General features: G+C 40.7%; 1 protein-coding gene across 10 annotated transcripts in view; it reads left to right on the top strand.

Moving 5' to 3' along the window:
* TTLL5 (tubulin tyrosine ligase like 5) overlaps window positions 1–17,877 on the top strand; it is a 284,234-nt gene that overhangs the window by 119,178 nt on the left and 147,179 nt on the right. For 7 of the 10 annotated variants that reach the window (XR_007128458.1, XR_007128457.1, XM_047735330.1 and 4 more), the window contains one exon: window positions 7,500–7,687. Coding sequence is in view for 8 of the 10 variants with exons in the window: in XM_047735330.1 (XP_047591286.1) it covers window positions 7,500–7,687 (188 nt within the window). In the remaining 2 variants the exon portion in view is untranslated. The remainder of the gene's footprint in view (window positions 1–7,499; window positions 7,688–17,877) is intronic. The other 3 variants (XM_047735331.1, XM_047735329.1, XM_047735325.1) reach the window with 1 other exon arrangement.

Genomic DNA, 17,877 nt, shown 5'->3' with positions numbered 1-17,877 from the left:
TATTCAGTTGTCCCAGTGTACCAGTGTACAGTGTCCCAGTTCAACCATTTGTTGAAACAGTATTATTTCCCTATTGAATTGTTTTGGCATTCTTATAAAAAATCATTTAATCATGAATGTAAGGGTTTATTCTGGAGTCTCATTTCTGTTCCACTGATCAATATGTCTAGCCTTATGCCAGTACCACATTATCTTGATTGTTGTAGAATTATAGTAAGTTTTGAAGTCACCAAGAGTGATTCTTCCAATTTCATTCCTTTTTTCCATAGTGTTTAGAATATTCTGGATCCCTTGCATTTTCATACGAACTTTAGGATCAACTTGTCAATTTCTGCAGAAATAGGCAGATGGGATTTGGATAGGATTGTGTTGAATCTGCAGATTAATTTGGCAAATGCCTTACCATTGGTCAAGTTTTTAAACAGTTTAGTAATATCCATGTTAAGATGAGTTACAGCTAAGCTGTTTTGTAAATAGTCAATTTATATTTCTTAGTATCTGATTTCAAATGAAATGAATATTACACAGCTTGAATCAGATATTGAATGTCTAATAAGTCATAACTATGAATATGGACATGTATGTGTGTGCTAATTTTGAGTGGTTATTCTTGTGACTTAATCTAAGATCAAGAGTAATAATAATCAATAATGTTCTGGTTTGAACTATTTTCTCCCATTTGAGAGAGATTAAGTAAGATCATTGTCTCTAATACCTTGTGCTAATCAAAATTTTCTTTAAAAAACCTTCCTTTTTCACATTTTTCCCAGAGAGGGATAGGGAACAGCTAGTCAGTACAAAAATATTTTTAAATTTCTGTTGTGATTTATCCGTTGACCCACGGATTGTTTATAAGTGTACTGGTTAATTTTCAGGTAATCGGCGTTCTCTGCTTCCTGTAATTGTCTATTTCACTTGTTTCCGTGGCGGTCAGAGAACACACCCTGAATGGCTTAAACAGTAGTAGACAACAACATAATAAATGATAATAGCTTCCGAGTGATTTGAGTTCAATTTGTCTGTGGTTATTGAATAGTTTGAGAGTGAGAGTAGGATATGATTTAACTTCACACATTTTAAAGATAAATACACAGTATAAAATTTCAAAGGTTCCCACCAAAAGAGTAAAAATATGGAAATTCTAAACCTTTTGGAAGAAGAAAAATGAAATTAGAAGGAAGCTTAGAAAAAGCAGGAGAAATGAAACTGAAAAGATAGCAAACCAAGTCCCAATGTCAAGAATCAAATAAATGTAAATGGGTTGAACTTGTTAGAAGAGTGTCGGGTTGAATTTTTAAAAATCCAGATATGTGCTGTTTACCAGAGAGAGATACACCTAAAGAGAAGAAGAAGGAGTGGTTGAAAATAAAAGGATAAAGAAAGAGGGGCACCTGGGTGGCTCACTGGATTAAGCCTCTGTCTTCGGCTCAGGTCATGATCTAAGGGTCTTGGGATCAAGCCCCGAATAGGGCTCTCTGCTCAGCGGGGAGCCTGCTTTCCCCCCCCACCCCGCCTGCTGCCCTGCCTACTTGTGATCTCTCTCCCTCTGTCAAAGAAATAGATAAAATCTTAAAAAAAAAAATAGAAAAAGAAAAGTGACTTGCTTTTTAAAAAAAGGATAAAAAAAGAAATGCCATGTAAATACCAACCAGAAGAAACATGGTATAGCTATATTAACATATGCTTAAATAGACTTTGAGATAGAAAATTTTCTTACAGGTACAGACAGTAATTACATAAGACAAAAGGTAAAGGTTTTTTAGTTCAGCAGAAAGATAAAGCAGTTCTAAGTTCACCTAATAAAAATAACTTCCAAATATAATATTTGTTCCAAAACAAAGATTGATACAAGTACATGAGTACATGTCTTAGTGGGAGATTTCTACATACTCCTGTCAAGTACAGATAGACTAAACAGATTGTTTTAAATCAGCAAAGATAAAGAGGATTTAAACAAGTTGATCAGCTTTATCAGTTGATCATACATAGAAATGTGGATCCAATAATTAGAGAAAACACCTTTGTAAGCACTCATAATATATTCATAAAACCAGTCATCCTACATCATTTAAGACAAATATCACAGAATTGGTATCATACAGGCACATTCTCTGTCACACTGCAGTTAAATTGAATGGCAATAACAAGTTATAGTGTATAACAAATCCTCATGAATTTCTGGATTAAAAAGAGTCAAACACTGGGTGTTGTATGGAGGTTTGAATCACTATTTTTATATCTGAAACTATCATTACAATGTATATTAACTAACGAATTTAAATTAAAACCTGAAAAAAAAACATAAAAAGCGTCAAGGAAGAAATCATAATGGAAATAAATGTAAAAGTATTAGAACTGAATGATAATGAGAAAACTGTGCGTCTGAGTTTATGGAGCATAATGAAAGGCATTATGAGGAGGGAAATTGACTGCCTTAAAAACTTTATTTGAAAGTAAAAGAGGCTGAAGATTAATTTCTAAGTATTTAATTTCAGACATTATAAAAGCAAAACATCATAAATCTAAATAAAGAAAAAAATAATAAAGATAGGGCAAAAAAAATCAGAGAATTCAGAAATAAAGTACACAAGAGAATGTCAAAGCCGGGAGTTCTTTGAAAACCCTAATAAGAATGACAAACCTCTGGTGAGACTGATCAAGAAAAGAGAGCAGAGTATTCCATTGTGTATATATACCACATCTTCTTTATCCACTCTGCTCTCTTTTCTTGATCAGCCATCAAAAGAAATGAAATCTTGCCATTTGCGACGACGTGGATGGAACTAGAGGGTATCATGCTTAGCGAAATAATTCAATCAGAGAAAGACAACTATCATATGATCTCCCTGATATGAGGGAGAGGAGATGCAACATGGGGGGTTAAGGGGGTAGGAGAAGAGTAAATGAAACAAGATGGGATTGGGAGGGAGACAAACCATAAGTGACTCTTAATCTCACAAAACAAACTGAGGGTTGATGGGGGGAGGGGGGTTGGGAGAGGGGGGTGGGATATTGGGGAGGGTATGTGCTATGGTGAGTGCTGTGAAGTCTGTAAACCTGGTGATTCACAGACCTGTACCCCTGGGGATAAAAATATATGTTTATAAAAAATAAAATTAATTAAAAAAAAAAAAAAAGAAAAGAGAGCAGACCTGGAGAAATAGTACAAGGGATGGAAAAGCTATAGAACATGCAAATACTGTGTAGGTGACAAAAGGATTCTTAACTGTTTTATTCCAATAAAACTGAAAACTTATAAAATGGACAAATAGAAAAGTATAACTTACATAAAATTGACTCAAGAAGATGAAAGCCAAGAAACTGAATGTGTTGTTAATACAGCACTCTTTATGCTCACTAAATGAGGTATTTTAGTAAGAAGTGAAATCTATGGGTGTCTGGGTGGCTCAGTTGGTTAAGCATCTGCCTTTGGCTCAGGTCATGATCCCTGGGTCCTGGGATCGAGCCCTGCATTGGGCACCCTGCTCAGTGGGAATCTGCTTCTCTCTTTCTCCCTCTGCTGCTCCCCCTGCTTGTGTTCTCTCTCTCTGTGTCAAGTAAATAAATAAAATCTTAAAAAAAAAAAAAAAAGATGAAAGCCTCAACAGTCCTGTAAATACTAAGATAATTGAAACAGTAGTTAAAAATCTCACAGAATTTGAGGCCCAGATAATTTTATAAGAAAGTTCTAACAGTCTTTCAAGGGGCAGATAATTCCAATCTTAAACTCTTCTCAAAAATGGGAAGAGAAACAATATTCATCTCTTTTTGAATGCCTAGTTTTATCTTAATAACAAAACCAGTTGAGTATAGTATTAGGGAAATTACAGACCAGCTACATTTATGCACACAAATGCAAAAATTCTAATCAAACTATAAGCCAGCCAAATCTAGCAACATATGAAAGAGGACACCGTAAACAAGTTTATCCAAGGAACACAGGAGGGGCTTAACATTAGAAAATGTATAACTGACATTTGTTGTCACATCAGCAAACTAAAGGAGAAGAACCATATTCATCTTAGTAGATGCAGAAAAGAATTTGATAAAATTCCACACTCATTCATGATAAAGCTCTCCGCATACTTGGAAGAGAAGGAAGCCCTCTTGAGCTGAAAAAAGCTATCTGCCAAAATCCTACAAGAGGTATCAGTGTACGTGGGGAAATGTTAAAAAATTCTTTTTAACATTAAGAGCCATAAAAAGATGCCCACTAATATTGCTTCTATTTAATGTTTTACCAGAACCAGCATAGTAAGACCAAAGAAATTAAAAGCATAAGGATCAAAAAAGAGGAAATAAAATTTGCTTATTTGCAGAAAATACATTATCTGCATAGAAAACTGAAAGCAATCTACAGATACATTTTAGAAATAATTATCTTAGCAGTATAGATGGCCACGAGATCAATATTAAAAATCAGTAGCTTTTTCTGTATATTAGCAAAAAAGAGTTAGAAAGCAATTTTTTTGTAGTGTGGTTAAATTTATTTAAAATTGACCATTTTAACTACTTTTAAGTTTTTTTATATTTCTTTTAAGTCTACTTAAATTTTTTTTTGTTATGTTTATAAGTTTACAGTTCAGTGGCATTAAGTACATTACATTGTTGTGTTAGAGTCACCACCAAGGAAATAATAAATTTAGGAATATAATTTAGGGATAAATTTAGGAAAGGAAGGAAATTTTATAAGGCTTTTTGAGGGACATTAGAGAAAACCTAAATAAAATAGATTAAATAGCCTAATGTGCATGGATGGAAAGAGACAGTGTCCTAAATGTTTCAGTTCTCATCAGATTGATCCCTAGGTTCAATACAATTCCAACCAGAACCTCAACAGGTCTGTTGTTATAGTTGACAAGCCCATTCTAAATGTCCAGTAGTGAGAACCTATGAAAGAACAAAATAAGGTGGAGGAACACCTTATTATTACTTATATGAAGATATAATAACTAATGGGCCGCCTGGGTGGCTCATATGGTTAAGCATCTGCCTTCAGCTCAGGTCACAATCTCCAGGTCCTACGATGGAGCCCCACATCTGGCTGCCAGCTCAGCAGGGAGTCTGCTTCTCCCTCTCCCTATGCCTCTCCCCCTGCTTGAGGTCTCTCTCTCTCTCTCTGTCTCTGTATCTCTTTCAAATGAATAAATGAAAAAAAAAAACTAAAAAGAAAGATATAACTAAGAGAGTGTAGTTATAGACAAATGGACTAATAGAAAAGAGCAGGAAGTTAGAGACACACAGATACATATCCTGTGTTTGATACATATCCAAGATGGCATTGTGTATAGTGGAAAAGGAGGGGTTTCTCAATGCATGGTACTGGGATGATTAGTTAATAACACAGAGGAAAAAATGAAATCAGGTCACTGACTTAAACTATATATAAAATTAATTTCAGATGCAAAACTTAAAACTTCTGTAATAAAATAGGAGCACCTGGTTGGCTCAGTCGGTTAAGCATCTGACTCTTGATTTGGGCTCAGGTCATGTTCTCAGGGTCATGAGATTGAGCCCTATATCAGGCTCTGAGTTCAGCAGGGAGTCTCTGGGAGATTCTCTCCCTACCCCACTCCCCGCACTTGGGCGCATGCGTACATGCATGCACTCACTCTCCTTCTCTCTAAAATAAATAAATCTTTAATAAAATCTTCTAGGGTAAAGTAAGATTACCTTTAAGATTACAGGGTATGGAGCAAGTGAAAACATAAGCAAAACTTCCATAAATCAGTAAGAAAAAGATAACCCAATAGAAAAATGATCAGTGGTATCAGAAAAGAGATAACACACACTTAGCATCATGGTCAATCTGTGAATGTAAATGGAGACTACGAGGAGTTTTTTACCCCCTTAGAAGTGGGAAGAATTGGGACGCCTGGGTGGCTCAGTTGGTTAAGCGGCTGCCTTCAGCTCAGGTCATGATCCCAGCGTCCTGGGATCGAGTCCCACATCGGGCTCCTTGCTTGGCAGCGAGCCTGCTTCTCCCTCTGCCTCTGCCTGCCACTCTGTCTGCCTGTGCTCATGCTCTCTCTCTCTCTAACAAATAAATAAATAAAGTCTTTAAAAAAAAAAAAAAAGAAGTGGGAAGAATTAAGATACTTGACAATACTAAGTGTTGGAGGGGACGTGGATCAGCAGGAACTCTCATATTTTGCTTATGGGCGTGTAAAAAATGCCACTTTGGTGTTATCACATAAATTTAAAGATTTATGTATTCTGTGATTCAACAATCCCGTTCTTCGGCTTACATACAAGAGACGTTCTTTCACACATTCACCAAGAGATGTATTCAAGAGTGTTCACCGCAGCACTGTTCATAATAGCAATAAGCTTGAAGTAACCAACACACCCACTGTGGGGGAAGAGAAGAATAAGTGGTAGTGTACTTGCAAAATGGAACACCAAGCCCCAGGTAAATTAATGCATTTTAAGCTATGCTTCGCAAGGATGAATCTTGAAAGTATGGTATTGAATGACAAGAGCGTATTTCAGGAAACTACTACAATAAGATACCGCTTTTGTAGAGCTTAACACCAAGCAGAATTACCTAGTATTTTGTTTATGCATACACACACACATGCACACAAATACATTACTGAAGATATTTTTTTAAAGGGAGGGAATGAATGATAGATAAGGGATGTCTCAAGAGAATCATACAGTTGATGTATATTCAATGGTAATATGGTTTTTGAGTTGGGTAGTAAGTTCACGGGTTCATTATAGTATTCTCTATAATTTACACATCTGTTACGAAATTTTCTATGTATCACACAATAAAGTAAACATGAAACAGTTAACAGATTTTTATAAAGCAGTGTCACCCAAATTGTATATACCAATGATCACAGTTATATAAGCATTAAGCCAGAAAGAAAACATGTTACAGTGTTTTCTAGGTTAAATTTTTTTTTCCAGTGAGATGTGTGACTTTCTTCATAGAAAAAATATGAACCTTGATTTTATATTAAATAATTTCTTCTTGCCAGAATTTCAGTGCTCAAAAATAATAGAACTCTGATACTGTAGTTGGAAGAAGAGCATTTAAGTCTGAAAGGAAAATGAGTCATTTCATCAATAACAGATTATTGCTGCTTTTCTAATTACACTGTTTTGCTTTCATCTGTTGTCCCTTTTGAGCTTGGTAAGAAGGTGGGTTATTTGACCGTGGATGACATAGACGACTGACAAGTAAAGTCCCATTACAAGAAATATTAAGAATTATACTGAGTTTTAAAACTACGCTTTTTTATTCATCAAAATTAGTGAATTCTAGGAGTGGTTGTTTCCCGCTGCATATGATGAAATTTGGTGTGCGTGAAGCTTTCCCGGTAAACGAAAACATGTTGATAAATGCTTGCGACAAGTTGTCAGAGATCCCGGGGCTTCCGTAAAGTATCTGTTGGCTGAGATTTCTCTGTCCTCACCCTAAGTTTTTCAGGGCTTATTTCCTAAGAGGGTAAAAACTTTTCTCTCTCTTTTTTTTTTTTTTTTTTAAGCAGGCTCATGCCATCCAAACAAGCCGCACTCGGGAATGGCTAAAACACAAAGAGAGGGAGAAGATGGGTCTCTGTACAGCAGACGGTATAACCCAAGCATGGTCACGGCCGAGCTGCAGCGGCTGGCTGAGAAGCAGGCAGCCCGCCAGTATTCCCCGTCCACCCACATCAGCCTCCTCACCCAGCAGGTACGGACGGTTGGGGAGCCAAAGAGCTCTTTGGTTCCAAGGATCGCATTAAGGACAGGGGCCTCTGTCTTTCCCTGCCTTTGCTCATTTCCTGTATGCTGATGCTTGTTGAAGGAGTATTAGTTGGGGTGAGCTAAAGAAAGAGTGTTCCTCTCCATCTTTAAAGAAAATGAGCTTCTATTACAGGTACTCCAAAGTTAAGTCTGCTCCTAACTCTGATGTACTCATTTCATGGATAAACTGACTTGAACGTTCAGCTGTCAAAGAGACTTTTATTTATTTTTTTTTTTAAAGATTTTATTTATTTATTTGACAGAGAAATCACAAGTAAGCAGAGAGGCAGGCAGAGAGAGAGGAGGAAGCAGGCTCCCTGCTGAGCAGAAAGCCCGATGTGGGGCTCGAACCCAGGACCTGGGATCATGACCTGAGCCGAAGGCAGCGGCTTAACCCACTGAGCCACCCAGGCGCCCCTCAAAGAGACTTTTAAAGGATCTTTAAAAATAGCCTCTCTCTTTGGTAAAATTTTCCAGTGAATTCTCATTTTAGAAATCTTTTTACCAGAATGCCATAACATTACCTTTTCCTTTTTTTTTCTTTCTTTTTTTTTTTTAACTATACCACCTTTCATCTCTTGCTCTCAGGATGTTTTATGGCTACTGACTGGTAAACTACTTCAGTACACCTTTAGTCAACACGTGTCGTTCTCCCCATTTTACAGATGGGGGAAACTGAGGCTGGAAGAAGTGATACAATCAGGGTCATTCGGGAAGCTGGCTGGATGGAAATAGATACCACATTGTTGACCTTAAGTACAGACACAATCACAAGCCTACAACACAATGAAGTTAGATGAAACTTCTACAAGAACTTAGGGATTGTTTTTGCCCTCCTTGCTGATCGTCCTCATGGCATTTAACCAGAAGTCGAAGTCATATCTTCTCCCTTTCCTTAATGCAAAATGGCATCAAAGTCCTCCTAAGAAATTACTATAATTTAACTCCACAGTTACATGTTGCTATCTCTCTGCCGCAGAGTCTTAATTAGCGGCAACTCTGTAATGGTGATCAAGTCTGGGAAAAAGTGAAGCTGCAAATGACTACGAGCACATGTTAAAAGTAGGCAAGACACTGCTCCCTGGTGGTGCCCTGCTTCTCAGTATGAAATTTAGAACCAAAATTAAAGGTAAGCTTAAGCTTTACTTCAGCCTCATCCCAGTGTGTGAGGCTGTAATGAATATTCTTTTTCAAATCCCTGATCATTTGAAGGGAGTAGATGAGGAGGACTGATTTGAAATAGGAAGCAAAGAATCTTAGGAGAGCAGTTTTGAGACTTGAGCGGGTGGACGAGGTAGATTTTACAGATAGAGTGATAGGAGGAAGGTACTAGAATGTTATGACGATGGTAGAAGAAGAAGGAATTTTGGAAATGTGAAGTGGGTGTGAGGAAGGGAGAGGGCCAGTGGTCTGCTACCTGTTTTTCGTTGGGTCACTGACAAGAGTCTATGTTCCCAGTTTATCAATGAGCAGCTAGAAGCACCAAGACATATTAGGAAATTTTCTTTGCAGTCATAGTAAAAAACATAGCCAATATTAGTGTTTACATATTTTCAGCTTCTGTCATTTGGTAAGCTGCAAAGCTTGCAATATGACAAGATTCTGATCCTCTGGGACACCAGGGAGATTGTATTCTAATTCAAAGTCATTTCCTTCAGTCCATCTTTCTTGTGGAAGGAGAGCTTCAGAGCCACAGAATTAAAAGTCCATCAGACTCCTGTACGTAGGAATCTGAACTTACCATTAGATGTCAGTCTTAACTTTTAGAGTCTGGTAAGAGGGTGGTTGGTGCTCCGGACAGTACTGAGGGAGGGGCGGGAGCCTGGAATAAGCTGGGTTGGGTGGGGGAAAGCGAGCTAGACCAGCCATCTGCAGATCTGTCTTCCACCACCACGGACCAGCTGTGTGATCTCAGACAGTTCACTGAACTTCCAACCTAAGGGTCTTCTCTTGTTGTTGGAGTAAATACATTAGGCTCCCGAGGATACTATGCAAAAACTACTTTGTAAAGTCTAAAGATCAGATATTTGGAAAATATTGGTATCTCTGCCATAAAAGGCTTTCAATAATAAGTTATTTCTAATTTGGTTCAAAAAAGTAGTTTTTAGATAAAATATAGTGTTACCCAAATGAACTTGGTTATTGAAAAGCTCAATTACATGTTTTCTGGGTCCTTCCCCTCAGAGCAAGTAATTCCTTAATTTGGAATTTGGAAAATTCTTTTATCCTTCTTCTAGCAAATAATAACCTGTTATAATGGCTTCATAGGGGCTCTGGCCCTTGTGTTTACTAGTGGGGGTGCAGACCCGAAGTGGGGGCTGCTCTGCCTTCTCTCTCAGCTTGGGCCGTGAAACCTTCATGGCAGATTCATCAGAAGCAGCTTTGTGTTCAGTAATTACTTCGAATGCGTTTTTACTTCCTCATACCTGTGAGTATTTGCTTATTTCCAATTCCTATTTCAAGTTTGTGTTTTCTTTCCTTCCTCCTTCCTCCTTTCCTATCCCTTTTTCCCTTCCTTCCTTCCTTTCAAATCCAATAGGGTTAATGTTTTCTTCCCCTGCTTCCCTTTTTTTGATAAGATCATTCTGGTTAAATTTATTCATTCTATTGTTTTAATGTTTTCTAATTGGTTGTTTTGTTTTGTCTTTACTAATTCCCTTCCTTCTGCTTTTGCTAGCTTTTGTTTTCTCCCAGTCTCTTAAGTGGGATACTTACTTTCATTCACTCCTGTTTGTCACTGTATTTAAAGCTATGAATTTTCCTCCGAGTATCACTTTCATCATATCCCATAAACTCTGATGTATCTTTACATTGCTTTTCTGGGTAAGGTGTTATGAAACCTACCACTACATAAGGAACACAGGTTTTTAATTACTTGTGTTTTGGAAGATGAGTATAAAAAATTGAAATCCTTGGGTCCGTTTTTGAAAAATCATTTTCTTTTGTCTATAATTTCAGCTGCTTACCCCATTAAACCTTTTAGTGGCATTGTTCATAAAACTTTTAATTCAAGTGTGGTTTTTTAATTTATTCATTCAAAAACATTTTATTAAGCTCTTAGGAATGTTCCAAGCTTTGGTACTAAGCCATGGGGATGATATAAGACATAGTCCTTGGCATGAAATAACTCACAATCTGGTAAGGGTGACAGCCACATAAACACATCAGAGTGCTAGCATGGAATATGCACGAAAGAGATATTTCTAGGGACTAGCAGAAGTATCAAAGGGCGTACTACCTATCCCAGCCTGTGTATGGGAGTGAGAAGGCCAGAGTAGCCTTCTTGGAAGAGATTATATCGAAACTGAATCTTGAAGGTAGGCAAGTCGGTGGCAGGAGAAGGGTGAGGGCAGGTTCCAGAATAAAAGCTAGCCTGTATGTGTATAGAGAAACAATAGGCTGATCAGTGGAAGGAGTCAGCAGAGAGCAGCTAGGATGGAAGCTGGAAGAGAAGACAAAAGCTGATTTAGGGAAAGCTTTCTCTGTGAAGGAACTCATCTTCATCTCATAGATGATGGGGCTGGAGAAAGGGGTCCCAGAGACACTGTTGGCTTTGCCTTTTCGCATGATCACTCAGGTAGCTGGAGAGGAGGGTGGGTTGGAGGGTGAGGCAACGTCACCACATTTCCTTCCTGCTCACTGGCGAAGGTGCTGAGGAACAGTGAGCTAGCCAGAAGTAAAGAAGCAAACTACCCTGACAGCCCCAAAATTTTATAATAAAACTTGGAGGTACCCAGAATTTACATGAGAGGCTAAATTGTTATGGATTTGCGTGGCCAAGAACAGAGCCTTATTTAGCTTGTGATTACTTTCACTACTTCTGTTATGATGTAACTTTATAGCCTGCAGCACAGGCGAACATCAAACGTTCCTTGCCCCACGAAGTAGCCACAACAGCCACTTCAGAAATGTTTGTGCCGGCATGCGTGCGCCTGAAATAATGCTCGCAAGACATACGTGTTCTTAGTGGAGGTTACCCTACAGACCCGAGCAGAGAGCAGGCCAAATTTAGTTCTTCCCCTTGGCACATGAGAGGCGGGCTATCCTTTGGGGCTGGGGTCCTTGGGAAGTGAGTGTTTCCGTCTCTGAAAGCAGGGTGTTCTAGAAGCATCTTTCTCCTGTGGTAGGGAGCGCTGTGGTCGCTGACAGGAGTAGAGCTTCTGTCTCCCTGATCTGTGCCTCACTCAGTGCTGGGAGAGGTGTGCGCTCCCACTGCCGCACTCTGCCCGGACGGCGCCCTTTGTGGTCACCGCCGTGAGTGAGCGGAAGAATGTGGCGGAGGAGCCCAGCTCTGTGGTGAGGAGTGGGAGGCAGCCACTCGGAGGGAGCACCGGCCCTCGCTGTGCGGGCGAGTGTGAGGTTTCAGGACCCGGCTATCATTAGGAGCAGCTCCAGCTCTTCCAGCCTGGGAGTTTAATCAAAGGAATAACAGCAGACCACCCAGGCGAGGGCTCCAAGGCGAACGAATGTGCTGCGTCAGTCTCTGTTCCTCAGCCAGCCAGTGCCCGGGATGTGGCCAGGCCTCCTGGAAATGTGCTGACAGATACATAAGAGGGAGGAGACACTTTCTGCTTCTCACATTTTTCATGTAGATGGAGAGTGGGAAAGAAAACCACTCAATTTCTCTCATTTTTTGCTCCTCACCGTGGTATTTTTCTAGAGCAGTTCTAGAGAAGGGTATAATGCCGAGGTGGAGAATGTTTGGTTTCCGCCAGCTACTCATTTCTCTCACGCATTCATGTATGAAGGAATTTCTCAATCATTTTTTCTGCTTCCGAAGCTGCCGAGGTGGACCTTGAGTGAATCTTACTTTCAGAATTTCCAATTTGAAGGTGAAATTGGCAGAGAGGGAGCTGAATTTCCGAAATGATGATGAATGTTCTCCAGACCTGAGGCAGATGGCCCCCAGTTTATCACAGGCTTGGGTGTTTGGGAACGCTCCTCCTGCCTCTTCAGCATGCCTGGACGCATTTGAGCTGCTGTATGTTTATGTTCTGATTTGGTGGTAGTTTTCCAAGTCTAGCTCCTTTGGTCCTATGTTCTTTCCGGGTAGAAATAGTGACACTTCTTTATATCATATATATTACTTTTTCCCATTTCTAGAAACAGAAAAGAATAGATGGAAAAAACAGGAGCTCTTGAGTCAATGAGACCTTGGAGAAGTTAGTTAACCTCCTTGTGCCTTGATTTCCTTCTCTGTAGAATGGGGTAATTTTAATATCGAGACTAATTCTCCTCCTGGATCCCTGGATCCGCTGGAGTGATCCTGTCTAATTCGCTAGCTCTTCTCTCTCTCTCCAGGCTTTCAGCCCGCAGTGTTCCTTAGTTCCTTAGCCTTATTCTAAAATAAAATAAATCCTTATTCTAAAATAACCTTTCTTTCACCCTGCCACCCCTTCAAGTTCTTGTCTTCCCTGTACCGCCAAATGTTAAAGTAGCATGCCCTTGCTGCTCCAGTGCCCCTGACCGCATCTCCTCCACAGTTACCCTTGCAGTCTGGCCTTATCTCTTACCATGTTGTCCAGCTCTCCCTCAGAAGTTGCCAGTGACCTTGGAATTGCCAACTTCGGTCACCTGTTTTTAATCCTCCTCCTGCCTCAGTATTCGGCCCTATTATTAACCACCTCCTACCTGAAAACTTTTCTTAGCTTCTCCAGCCCTTTAGCGATTCCCCTGGGAGCTCATCCTCCTCTTACCCCTGAAGGCTAGATTCCATTTGCAACATTTTTTAAAAGCCACTGGCATAGAGACCTCAAATGTGTAAAACCGGCAGTGGTAGGCTCCCCCAGTTAAAGACAGTGGGATGATGCCTGGACATCTGCTTCTTCCCGTTCTTCGGAGCTCTCCTCCAGCGTACCTCTGAAGTCAGGGCACAACACAGTGGTTTTTTTCAACACACAGTTTCCCCTTGGGTACATGTTCTCCTCTCATAGCTCCATCTGGCACTGTTCTGTGGATTTCTTCCATGCAGGCATCTTTAGTGTGAACCTCTTTGCTGAGTGCCAAGCCCAGACTTCCAGCTGTCAGACATCCCCGCCTAACTATATTATCAGCATCCAAAATACGCAATGCATTTTTAAATTTTTTATATAAACCAAATTTTATTTACTTATTTATTTTATTATGTTCAATTAGCCACTGTATAGTACACAATTAGTTTTTGATGTAGTATTCAGTGATTCATTAGTTAAGTATAACACCCAGTGTCCATCACAACACGTGCAATGCATTTTTTAAATTTTTTTTATTAACATATAATGTATTATTTGCCCCAGGGGTACAGGTCTGTGAATCATCAGGCTTACATACTTCACAGCACTCACCATAGCACATACCCTCCCCAGTGTCCATAACCCCACCACCCTCTCCCTACCCCCCTACCCCCAGCAACCCTCAGTTTGTTTCATGAGATTGAGAGTCTCTTATGGTTTGTCTCCCTCTCAATCCCATCTTGTTTCATTTTTTCCTTCCTACCCCCCCACAGCCCCCCACCCAGCCTCTCAAATTCCTCATATCAGGGAGATCATATATGATAATTATCTTTCTCTGATTGACTTATTTCGCTCAACATAATACCCTCTAGTTCCATCCACATCGTTGCAAATGGCAAGATTTTGTTTCTTTTGATAGCTGCATGGTATTCCTTTGTATATGTATACCGCATCTTCTTTATCCATTCATCTGTCAGTGGACATCTGGGCTCTTTCCATAGTTCGGCTCTTATGGACATTGCTGCTATAAACATTGGGGTGCATGTGCCCCTTTGGATCACTACATTTGTATCTTTAGGGTAAATACCCAGTAGTGTGATTGCTGGGTCATAGGGTAGCTGTGTTTTCAACTCTGTTTCAGCTCTGTTTTTGAGGAACCTCCATGCTGTTTTCCAGAGTGGCTGCACCAGCTTGCATTCCCACCAGCAGTGCAGAAGGGTTCCCCTTTCTCCTCATCCTCGCCAACATCTGTCATTTCCTGACTTGTTAATTTTACCCATTCTGACTGGTGTGAGGTGGTATCTCACTGTGGTTTTGGTTTGTATTTCCCTGATCATGCACTGCATTTTAAACATATTTTGAAAATATTCAAAAAAACGTTCAAGACAGGGTGCCTGGGTGGTTCAGTTGTTAGGCGTCTGCCTTCAGCTTGGAGCGTGATTCCAGGGTCCTAGGATCGAGTCCCGCATCGGGCTCCCTGCTCAGCGGGAAGCCTGCTTCTCCCTCTCCCGCTCCCACTGCTTGTGTCCCCTCTCTCACTGTCTCTCTGTCAAATAAATAAATAAAATCTTTTTTTAAAAAAATGTTGAAGACATCTAAAACCTATTTGTTCATCTCCCTTTTCTCTCTCAGTATTGGTGACACGGCAGTCTTCCTCGGGACTTAGGTATGGCGCGTTTGATTTATCATTGTCTCCGTTTGCTTCTTCATTCTCTCTGCATCCAGGCAGTTGCCAAGTCTGGTTGATGCTGAGTCCAGAATGTCTCAAATCTATCTTCCCTGTTTCCTTTTCACATCGACTGTCCTGCTTAAGGCCTTAATGATCTCACCTGGACAGCTGCAGTTACCTCCGAAACGGTGTCCTGTCCACCTTAATCTTTGCTGTAAAGGAATCTTTTTGGATCACAAGTCTGGTGGTAAGAACTCCTTTGCTCAGGAATCCCGAGGGGGCTTTCTGTTATACACAACGTGAAGCCTGAGCTATTAAATGTTATTCAAAGCCTTTACGTAGAATCTGGCTCCTGGCTACTTCTCTAGTCTGCCTCTCCCATCACATGTGGTTTTGTGCAACTCACTCAGAATTTGTTCGTTTCCACGCCTTAGTTTTTGCTGTCTTCTCATGGGAAATGTTCCCCTGTCACCATGTCCGACTTTATGCGTCCATCCAGGCTCAACATAGATGCTGTTTGGTTCACGACCGTCTCGGGAGCTTTCCTGGTATAATCTGAAAATGGCCTCTGTACTCAGAAAGCAGGCAGACACCAGGGAAAGAGGCAGGCCACTCTGTGTTGGTAGGTGGCAGCTTCAGTGCCAGCAAAGGGAACTTACATACGAGGCTCATCTTGGGCAGCAGCAAGATGAATGGATCCCCACGCCTGCCGCCAAATCTTAAAAGTTTGTAAAGAGGCCCTGACTGGGGCGCCTGGGTGGCTCAGTGGGTTAAAGCCTCTGCCTTCCGCTCAGGTCATGATCTCAGGGTCCTGGGATCGAGCCCCGCATCGGGCTCTCTGCTCAGCGGGGAGCCTGCTTCCCCCTTTCTCTCTGCCTGCCTCTCTGCCTACTGTGATCTCTGGCCGTCAAATAAATAAAATCTTTAAAAAAAATAAAAAATAAATTAAAAAAAGAGGCCCTAACTGGGCTCAGTCATGTGTACTGTGCACGTGTTTTCAGCACATCAAAGCCACGTCCTTAGAGAGGCATCTGGGAGCAGGAAAGGCAAGTGGCACCCACATTCCAAGAATGGAAGGAGGGGCTGAGGAGCTTCTCAGTTCCCCGGGCCAGCTCGTGGGTCCGTCGGCAGCCGTGTCTTTCTCACGGCGCTCCCCAGCAGGTGCTCCTTCGCTTGGATGCATGTCACTTCATGCCTCACTCTGTGTCCGGAGAGCTATCTCCTGCCTCGGGAAGCTCTGGGGGCCGTGTTCTACGCCGCCTCAGAACCTGACTTGTGGGTAATACTCAGTAAATGTGCTCATTCTACCGGACTGTAAGTTACTTGGTTGAGGATGGGGACCCATTTTTCACCATTTTTTTTTTCAGCTTTGGTATAAGACATGCCCTGAATACGTTTTTGAATAAAAAAATGAATGAAGAACCCACTGCTGCCCCAGCCAGAAGTCATCTTTCCAAGCTCCCTGCTCCTATAGCCCCTCATTAGTTTCTCTGTGTAGTAAACTTGTCGTAGTGATTTTGCACCTCTTTCCTTTTGAGTTAGATCTGTGTGATGACACTTCTTTCTAATCTGTCACCTAGCACAGCACCCTTGCACTAGGCAGAAACTTGTCACAGCCTTGCTAAGTTGGAAAGAATTTCTCTTCTGCATTTTGTTGGTTTTTATATCTTTTTTTAAAACTCTTCTTCGTCCTTGTTTTCTCATTGATCGTACCACACCTGCCCTTCATCATAAAGCAGCCAACGTTAACCAAATGTCTGCTCTGCACCAGGCACTGTGCTGGCTCTTTATGGCCATGATTTCTTTAATCCTGGGATGTAAATACTTATTTATAACAGGTGAAGCTGGAAAGATAAGTGACAATTCTAAGGTCACACAAATGGCAAGTGACTGAACTCATGATTCAAACCCAAGTCTGCCTGGTGCCACGCTCTTCCCCTCAGAGTTTTCCCGCCGCCTCCTGTGGGAAGCAGGGCTCTAACCTCTCATCAGCTGCACATGGCTGTAGAGTGCCAGCCGAGATGGTGCTTGAGCCTGCAAGAGAGAGCCGAGGACTTGAACTTGCTGTTTTCATGATTAGAAGAGCTTCTCACTCCAAACAGGTTGAGAGGTGTGTGGCTTTGTCTAGATTATCAGTTATTTGTTGAGAGAACAAGTATTTGTTGAGTGAACTTTGCATCAGATTATTTTATGGTGAAAGCCGTTGATCCTTTGAGCAGGCAAAACTCAGCCTCCTTAATCTGCAGAGATGTAGAAAGAGTGGATCAATTTACTGTGGTAGTGGCAGTTCTCATTGACTCCTCAAAACCAAATGTATACATTGGAAACACTCTCAAGCAATTTGGCTGTTTTGTGAGGTTTCCCAAGAATGTCTCAAATCCTAATCTGGAACTCTTTCTGGATTTTGGAGCGCTGAATGTTGATGTGCATATCTGTGTCATGTAAATGACAATGTTCAACAGGAAGGGGATACATGACAAGAGAACTTGGTGTTGATGTACTAGAACTACAGAGATTCCCAGCTTTTCCTAACCCCTTTTAAAATTTAGTTAACATTACAACTCACATCTCTTGGTGATCAGAGTGTAGATTTCTTGAGGTTCATTTTATTGGCATCCAGGAACTGATACAGGAGTTGAAACTGTCTTAAAACATGTTGGTTGGTGTGGCTGATGATTTCTACATTCTCAGGAGATGCCCTTGAAACAATGGTTAAAAAGGTAGCTGTTTAAGGATGATTTTTTTTTTCATGTTCTT

This window comes from Lutra lutra, chromosome 7, assembly GCF_902655055.1.
Source record: "Lutra lutra chromosome 7, mLutLut1.2, whole genome shotgun sequence".
Taxonomy (NCBI): domain Eukaryota; kingdom Metazoa; phylum Chordata; class Mammalia; order Carnivora; family Mustelidae; genus Lutra; species Lutra lutra.
This window is presented reverse-complemented; position numbering and strand designations above follow the sequence as displayed.